This window comes from Egretta garzetta, unplaced genomic scaffold (genome assembly GCF_000687185.1).
Source record: "Egretta garzetta isolate BGI_Z169 unplaced genomic scaffold, ASM68718v1 scaffold292, whole genome shotgun sequence".
Lineage (NCBI taxonomy): Eukaryota > Metazoa > Chordata > Aves > Pelecaniformes > Ardeidae > Egretta > Egretta garzetta.
The window spans coordinates 2,056,600-2,065,150 of NW_009258789.1; the positions used below are offsets into that span (position 1 = coordinate 2,056,600).

The 8,551-nt window shown below is 40.6% G+C and overlaps 1 protein-coding gene across 2 annotated transcripts in view; it reads left to right on the forward strand.

The window, feature by feature from the left end:
- TMC7 (transmembrane channel like 7) overlaps window positions 1-8,479 on the forward strand; it is a 16,368-nt gene extending 7,889 nt beyond the window's left edge. The window contains exons 8-15 of one of the 2 annotated variants that reach the window (XM_035889235.1): window positions 772-929; window positions 1,828-1,945; window positions 2,488-2,585; window positions 2,857-3,040; window positions 3,834-3,964; window positions 4,237-4,392; window positions 5,638-5,716; window positions 7,218-8,479. In XM_035889235.1, the coding sequence (XP_035745128.1) occupies window positions 772-929; window positions 1,828-1,945; window positions 2,488-2,585; window positions 2,857-3,040; window positions 3,834-3,964; window positions 4,237-4,392; window positions 5,638-5,716; window positions 7,218-7,277 (984 nt within the window). In that variant the 3' untranslated portion in view covers window positions 7,278-8,479. The remainder of the gene's footprint in view (window positions 1-771; window positions 930-1,827; window positions 1,946-2,487; window positions 2,586-2,856; window positions 3,041-3,833; window positions 3,965-4,236; window positions 4,393-5,637; window positions 5,717-7,217) is intronic. The other variant, XM_035889236.1, reaches the window with a different exon arrangement.
- Window positions 8,480-8,551: the final 72 nt, after the last annotated feature.

Consider the following 8,551-nt stretch of genomic DNA (forward strand, 5'->3'; position numbering starts at 1 on the left):
TAATTTACTTCTCTGTAGGACCCCAGTGTTGAATTAGCCTGACATGAATGGAGACAGCACTTTTCCTTTCCCTCCATTCACTGGTGATGTGACGGGCACTGGCTGTTCGTGGGGGACGTTGTACTCGTGGTGGACCTTACTCTTAACTTGTGTAAACTGCCAGGATTGCGGAGAGAGAGAAGCAGGAAACAGGGCCTAAAGAAGTGTTTGCGTCAGAGGTATTGTTTGAAGGCAGAGAAAGAGGATAGCACAACACTGAACAACTTGCAAAACAGCCTCGCTTGCTGTCAGCTTTACGTTTAAAGGTTGATATCTTGACCTGCCTAAATGAGTAGGTAGGGGAGCTTGTTAAGATGGTAGGAAGGTCAGGGGAGCTGCTTGGCACCAGTGTGATTAACTTGAAAAGTGTCTGCACTTCAACATAGGTGTAGAAGCTGTTAGCCGTAGTGCTGGGTTAGACAACATGGTCAGACACAAGCCTTGGTGAGATGAGCCTCTTCAGACAGTTTTGGGGAAGCGCTAAAATACCTGCTAGGAGGGTGTGTGGGGGGGGAGTTACTGGTGAAGGGAGCAGAAGAAAGCAAGGGCGTAGCAGCAAACTGCAGAGATAGATAGTAGTGGTCTGGCTTGTAGTTCCAAATGTAGGTGCAGGATGAAGGCAGGGTAAAATATGGTATGTGGAAGAGAGGCTAGTGGGTAGCTGGAGAGAGCATGATGTCAGGAAGATGTGTTTCTCTGAGTATTGCCTTTCTCTCATCTCTTCTTGTACAGGACATGAGCAATGCTAACTTCCAGGCTAATCTCTTAGTGCAGTATTTGCCTTCCATGGTGATCACATTGGCCAACTTCATTGCTCCTCAGATCTTCTCATTTCTGATCAGATATGAAGATTATTTACCAGCCTTTGAAATCAGGCTGACACTCATGAGGTAAAGATGTTTGTATTGTGGCCTTGGATGTTTCAACAACTTCGTTTTGGTAGGCTATAAGTATTGTAAACATCAAAATACCAAGAAGCAGAGAGGTTGGACTCTGCACTGGAGGGCCTGGGCCCTGGAAGCCAAGCAGGCATTGACTTATATTTAGTTGGAAACTTGAATTTTAAATTTGGAAACAATCTCCTGTTTTGATGTCAGTACAGCACAGTCATTTCAGTTCCGTTTAGCTGCGTGATCTGGACATTTTCAACAACCTGAATAAATAGTCGGTACAGAGGTTGTGGCTGCAGAGCAGTGGATTCACACCACTTTGCGTGCAGCAGTTCCTTGAATGAGCAAATGTGTATGTACAGCAGTGACTGAAGCACGGCTTTGCTCAAGGCAGAAATTAAAAGTTTTGGGCTAGAAGCTACTTCAGTGTGAGAGCATGAAGAACTGGCATTTGGCAGCTTAAGGCAGCAAGATCTGGGTTGAAGCATCTGAACTCTGTAAGCCTCTGTGCTTTGTATTTCTGATTTGGCTAAGTGCCTCTGAGGGCACGTGAGAGGGAAATGCTGCACACAGAGTTGTCACTTGGCCTCTCAGACTGTACTTGAGAGAATCGCAGCCCATTGCAGGGTCAAGATCTGCAACTGAAGTGACTGATCTAGGGACAATACTGAGAAAGGAAACAAGGGGTTGTAGCCTAAAGTAGGGAAGGTGAAAAGCGATTTAACTTACTACTAAGTAAAGAAGTGTGTTTATTAAATAGCTGGTGGTTCCATTAAAGCTTTGTATGACTTGGCCCTTTTGTGTTTCAAGCCTTCCTTGGACTCCTGTGCAAGTTGAGCCAGGTGTTGGAATGGCTCTTTCTTGGCAGGTTTGGAATTGGATTTTGCTTTTCTTCCAGGTGTGTCTTTGTGCGGTTGGCCAATATTGGTGTTCTCTTGTTCTCGCTGTGGAGTCAGATTTCCTACTGTGCCACTGACAAGTGTAAGGCCTGTGGATACAATTACAAACTCTATCCTGTAAGCAAATTTATCTTGGGCTTGTGAAGAGAGATTTGTTTTCCATGAAACTTGCTTGTCTAGAGGTATTCAGAATGAGACCTAGAACTGCTGTTCATGTTATATCTGGTGCTCATTCTTCCTGCTCAGTGCAAACCAGTACAGTTCTTACATTCTTGTCTATCTAAAACTCTGACTAGAATTATCCCACTGGCAGATTATCATTTAGTGTAGACTTCCTGACTACCATGAGGATTGTTTGAGGTAGCTCTGTTTCGGAGACAATTGTGTTACTGCCTTTTGCTCCAATAAGACAAATGCTCTTTCCTAAAAAAAAAAAAAAAAAAAAAAAAAAAAAAAAAAAAGCAAACAAAACCCAACCAAACAAAAAGCCTGCCATGGAAGCTCTGAAACACTTAAATATTTTAGAAATGGGAGTTAATCCAATTTGAACTTTATGATGTTAACTGACTGAGAGGTTTGTTGCTTTAGTGATTGACCGATTTATTTTTCACTTGTTATTTAGATTCCTAATCTTGTTTTTTCCTGACTTGTTTTTATAGTGCTGGGAATCTGAAGTTGGGCAAGAAATGTATAAACTGATGATATTTGATTTTATTATAATTGTTGCTGTGACCCTCTTTGTAGATTTTCCTAGAAAGTAAGTATTTCTGCCTTTTGAGCATACTTTTGCAAAGGACTTATGAAACCTGTTTCTTTTTTCTGTTATTAATTCCCCATATTTCTAACCAGATTACCGGTTTTACGTAAGCATATTTCTGGTAGTTTTTTGTACTTGAGGGTTTTTTTTTTCTTCTCCAGACATTTTTCTGTTATCTGTCTAATGCTTAAATTCTAAATATCTGCGTGTGTTAGAATTCAGCTAAGCTCTGTAACTTCAGTTTAGAACTAATAATGTTCTTTGGGTTTAGGTTGTTAGTTACTCATTGCTCTTGCAAGCCAGTTCAGTGGTGTGGATTGCAGGAATTTGGAATTTCTGACAATGTCCTGGGAATCATTTATGGGCAGACTATCTGCTGGATTGGAACCTTCTTTTCACCACTTCTCCCTGCAATAGCAACTATAAAATACTTCATCATCTTTTACATTAAAAAGGTAATGAAGGTTTGTGGTAAACAAATAAAATTGAGCACATCTCTATGGTTTTTGTAATGTAGACATGCAGTTGATTTAAAACAGACAGACAGCCCTAAAAAAACCCACCCACGGCTGCAGTGTACTAGAAATGAGGTAATGTATTCCATTTTCTGTAGGTTTTTTGCTTTTAAGAGAAGGTAGAATTTTGCTTTTAATAATTATCTCAACACTTATTTGTTTGATTTTTTTTTTTTAAATAAAATAATGTTATGTAATATAGCTAGTTTATAACATTTTTCTGCAGTAACCTGTTTACTAGCAACAGAGCTTAGCACTTGGACAAGATTTTGCCAAGCTGCTAAAAATTTGGAAGCAAAATGGATAATCTGAGATGGATTGGATGTTCAAGACGTGGTTTCTGCATATCAGAAGCTTTGCTCTGTGACTAGACAGCTCCTTCTGTGCAACAAATTCTTACTGATATTCTAGTGCTTACAAGGGGGATGTATCCAGTGAAGATTTGGCAGATCAAAGCTAATGGCTGTGCTATGGATCATACAGCAAATTACTGTCAGTTGGCTCTGTGCAAGTGTACGAGACCCTCTGGATTAAATTCTTACCCAAAGTGGGAGATGTTGACTTGTACCAGAAAGTAAAGTGTTCTTTTCAGTCAATGTCCATCAAAGAAAGGATGATTATGTGGTAGCTGGTAGCATATTTGAGGATGAAAGATGCAGTGAGTGGGGAAAGTATACTTGGACGTATGCATATAGATGTACTGGTAACAGTCTTGCTTGCTTTCCCTCTTCAGATCAGTTTGATACACACGTGTAAACCTGCAGCTAGGCCTATCAGAGCATCAAGTTCCAATTTTTTCTTCTTGGTGGTACTGTTGATTGGACTCGTCTTGGCTTTTATTCCTTTGGGAATCAGCATAGCATAGTAAGTGACAATTTAACTTCTATGATGTTGACATTTCCTCTATGGTTGTCAGTTCCCTAAAAACAGACACACAACTCTGGAATGATAAATTGGGACAAAATACATTGTGTATAATAAATTGAATTATTATTTAGTTCATATAAATAAAAATTAGAGTTTTAAAGACCAAGGATGTTTTTACTCCATCAGCAAAATGCTGGTAGGCTTGTGTTGGAATATTTTATCTTTACATTTTGATCTAGCATCTCGTTTCTGTTCTGCTTCTTTCACAGTATCCCCTCCTCCAAGGCATGTGGACCATTCAGGAGTTTTAACACTTCATGGGCAGTTGTTCCATATACAATACTTGGGTTTCCAATGGGTCTGCAGCAGGTCCTTCATGGCATAGCATCAGAAGCCTTTGCAGTGCCTTTTTTTATGGTCATCTGGTGAGTACTGTGGAGACCTGATTCAGTCATGCAGCTGCATGGTTCATTTCCTTCCTTACTGAACTGATACCAAACAACTATTAGACGAAATTTTTCATCTGCAGCTGAAAGCATCGAAGCCCAAAGCTTGGTTTAAAGAAACCAACAAAACAACAAAAGCCCCAAACCAGTCATTTTGTAAGATAAAATTCAGTGTAGAATCATAGAATTTTTAAGGTTAGAGGTCACCTCTAGAGATCATCTAATCCAACCATCCTGTTCAAAGCAGGGTCAAATAGAGCAGCTCAGGAACCATGTTTTGATTATCTCTGAAGATGGAGATTCCACAACTTCTCTGGGCAACCTGCTCCAGTGTTTGGTCACTCTTGCAGTAAAGTTGGGTTGTTTGGTTTTTTTTTTTTTCTTCTGTTTAAATGAAATTTTTAGCATTTCATTTTAACCCGACTGTTTTCAGATCTTGGAGCCTTGTTACCTGATGCTTTCTACAACTTCCATGCAGTTTATTTCAGACTCCATCTGGCCCTTTCTTCCATAACACATTTACGTGTTCTCCCGAACTGAACCTGTTATTGCATACACAGGAAATGTCAAGTCCTCTTTTTTTGTTTTTTGTTTTTTTTTTTTTTTACTTTGTCATAAAGCCTGTGTAAGAATTGGAGGATGACTTGCACTGCTACCCTACTAATTATTATTTGGAAAAGAAAATACATAATTTATATAGGCATTTGTGCCATTCTAGTTCTTGCTACCACTCTTCATTTAATGGGTCACAGATTACATGTGGTATATGTGCTATAAGGAATGGCTGCAATACTGATCTGTGGCTGCTTACCATAGTTATAAACACTAATGGGAGCAAAGAGTCACCCCAGTGAAACTTCATTTCTTAACTTAATTTCTGAGGAGCAAAGCCCCCATACATACACTTAGAGCAGGTCAGAAGCTGACAGTTCAGAGAGCTGTCAGAACACAACCTGTAACATCTGAACATGCCCGTGCCTCTAAGTCCTCTAGCACGCTGTCCCTGCCTGCTGGCAGCCCAAATATCTCAGCAGATGCTTTTGAGCAAAACTATGCCCAGCCTACTCCAGCTGTATATTGACTTTCTAATTTTTTTTTCCCTCTGGCAGCTTCTCATCTGAAGCAAACACACAAACTGATGGTTTCTCTAGCTCATAACAGCCTTTTTCTGACCAATTCTGTTCTGCATGATGCTAATATATAATGTTGGTTTGTTGTTTGTAGCCTCATTATGTTCTATTTTATTGCCTTGGCTGGAGCACACAAACGAGTGGTTGAGCAGCTGAGGGAACAACTGGTTATGGTAAGATTTGACCAGCTTTTCTGTACCCCTAAAGTTTTCTTGTGTCAGTAATCAGGCATGCAGAGGAACAAGAGTTTTCGTAGTGTTCTGGATACTTTGTGTTTGCACTGGCAGTGAAGAATGTTTTACAAATTAGGCAGGAAAAGCAACTGAAGCACGATAGTATTTCTCAGTCTAATGTTTTCTTTGGTATCAGCTGCAACTGCAGCAGCGTCTGGTTATATCAGGCAACACACGTGTCAGGCCTCTGAGAAGTGGTGTCATAGAATCATAGAATCGTCTAGGTTGGAAAAGACCTTTAAGATCATCAAGTCCAACCGTTATCTTCGCACTGCCATCCCACCACTAAACCATGTCCCTAAGCACCTCATCTACCTGTCTTTTAAATACCTCCAGGGATGGGGACTCGACCACCTCCCTGGGCAACCCATTCCAGAGCCTGACAACCCTTTCATTGAAGAAATTTTTCCTAATGTCTAGCCTAAACCTGCTCTGGCACAACTTCAGACCATTTCCCCTCGTCCTATCGTCTGTTACCAGGGAGAAGAGGCTGACCCCCCCCTCACTACAGCCTCCTTTCAGGTAGTTGAAGGCTGTAGCGAGGTGGGGGTCGGCCTCTTCCCTGTTCTTCATCTGTTCCCTTGCTTAAATCTACCCGTCTGCATGGGTTTTTTTCTGCTGCCAAACAAGAACCTGAACCTTGTGCCTCCTGTCCTTTCCACCATCTTACACAACCCCCACCTCCGCTCCCTTCTCTACTCTCACATGCAGGCACCCAACTCCCTACCCTTCCCTCCAGGTCTGTCTTTCTACTTCAGCATGTCTGGTTTTATTCCTGAGTGCAGGTCCCAGCACTGATTGCAACAGGTACTCACAGTGGAGCAAGTCGCCACTAACTAGTCCTTTGGAGAACAGTGCCAGTGCAGACATGGTTCTTTGCGGCCATCAGAAGCTGCTGCCGTGGTTGAGAGTATTCATATACTGTGGTCTGTCAAACTCTGCTCTAGTCAGAACCTAGCCTGGCTAGTAAGACTTCTCACTTTCTTAGGAAATAGCTCGTTTCTTGGTATGTGCTTCTTTTAGACATGGCATTTAACAACATGTCCTTAGAAAAACACTGTGCTGGGGAGAGATTTTTGAAGAGTAAGGAATTTAGGAGCAAAAGCCTTACTTCTTTTTCAAGGGTTCCCAAATCAGTTAGGAATTCTGAAAATCCTTGTGTGCTTTTTACTTTTGTTTGTTCGCTGTTGTTAGGCTTCTTCCAAGTACAGTTTTGAGGTTTTGGGGGTGTGAGATGTTCTTACTAGTCTCAGCACAGAATTGTTAGTATGTGAACTAACATGAGATAAATGAAGTCAAGACTATGGTAAACTTAAAATTGTTCAGGCAGCTGGGAGCCACTACTTAGAGTACGATGTGGTGAATAAAGAAATGAGGTGTTCATAGATAACTGGTATTACTTCTGTGCATCTAGAGCGTACTTTTTATTCTGTCTTTCCAGGAGAGTCGTGACAAGCTGTTCCTAATCAGAAAGATAACAGAAGCTCAGAGGTATCCTTGAAAACCATGAAAAGCCAGAAGAACTTGACTTCCTGAAACTCCCAGAACCACTAGATAAGAGTTAGAAGCATCTGCAGCACCTAGAAACTGAGCAGCTGACTGGCACCCTGGCACCGCAGTCTATGTGATGGACGCTTACGGTCTCAATCTTGATTATGCTAGTGGGCCTTAAAGTTTCCAAGACTGGAGATTTAGCTCATTTATACTGTGTTAGACCTGTCCAAAAAATTCTATGGTAGGACACTTTATTGCTGCTACAATTTCAGGATTGTCTGGGTTTCTTAAGTCCCTGTTTTTTCAGGGGAGGTGGGTAAAATTGATCAGAACTGAAACTCTGCTTAAGAACTCTGGATGTGATCAGAACTGAAACTGTGTTTAAGAACTTCGTACTGTTTTTACAAATTATGCTTTAAGAATCAGCAGGGCGGCAGGGGAGGAAGGTGTGGTTTCACATGTTTCCAACTCGCTTCTCTTTTAAAACCAAAGAAAAAAGAGATGTACATCAGTATTTTGAAATAGTGCTTAGGAGAAGAAAATATGGCATGGGTTTTAAATCAGTTTTCTCAATATTTTTAGATAAAAGACTTTGATATTTATTTTGCTCTGAAATAGCAAGTGCAGTTGAATACTGGATAACTTCGCAAAGTGTTTCAGAGAAAACAAGCTAATAAAAGAGCTCTGAATAAACACTGGAAGCAGGCAGAGACCACGGGTCTGGTCACCGAGCAGTGCAGGTCTGTCACAGGGAACGCCATTGCTCAGGTACCAGCCTCACTGCTCTGGAGTAGCCTTTTTTTTTTTCCTTCTTTTTTTTCTTTTTTTTTTTCCCAGATGTGTTAAGGCATTATTACTTGTGTTTTATTCTTGTACAGTCATCTTCACGACTGTTCTCATTGTTCTAAATGTGAATATTTGAGAGTTAAGTTATAGTTTGGAAATGCAGCATTCAGGAACTTGTGCCAGTACCCTGTAAATTCGTGTCCCTTCTTGCTTAAATGGGATGGTGGAGCTGCGTGACTGAGCGAACAGTGTTTCTAAGTAGATTACTGTTTCTTTTATTGAAAGATTTGTGCTTAAGGATTTTCTGTACAGAATTGTGTTTATTACTTGAAATTTGGCAGTGGCACGCTGTTAGCGTGTGAGAGTCTGTTCTTTTTATATAAATGTTTTGGTCTTCATCGTAAAGAAACTAACATTCAGTAAATGATTTATTTTTTTTTTTTTTTTTTTTTAATATAACGTCTGATGTTTTTAAAACCGGTGTGCCTTGACTCG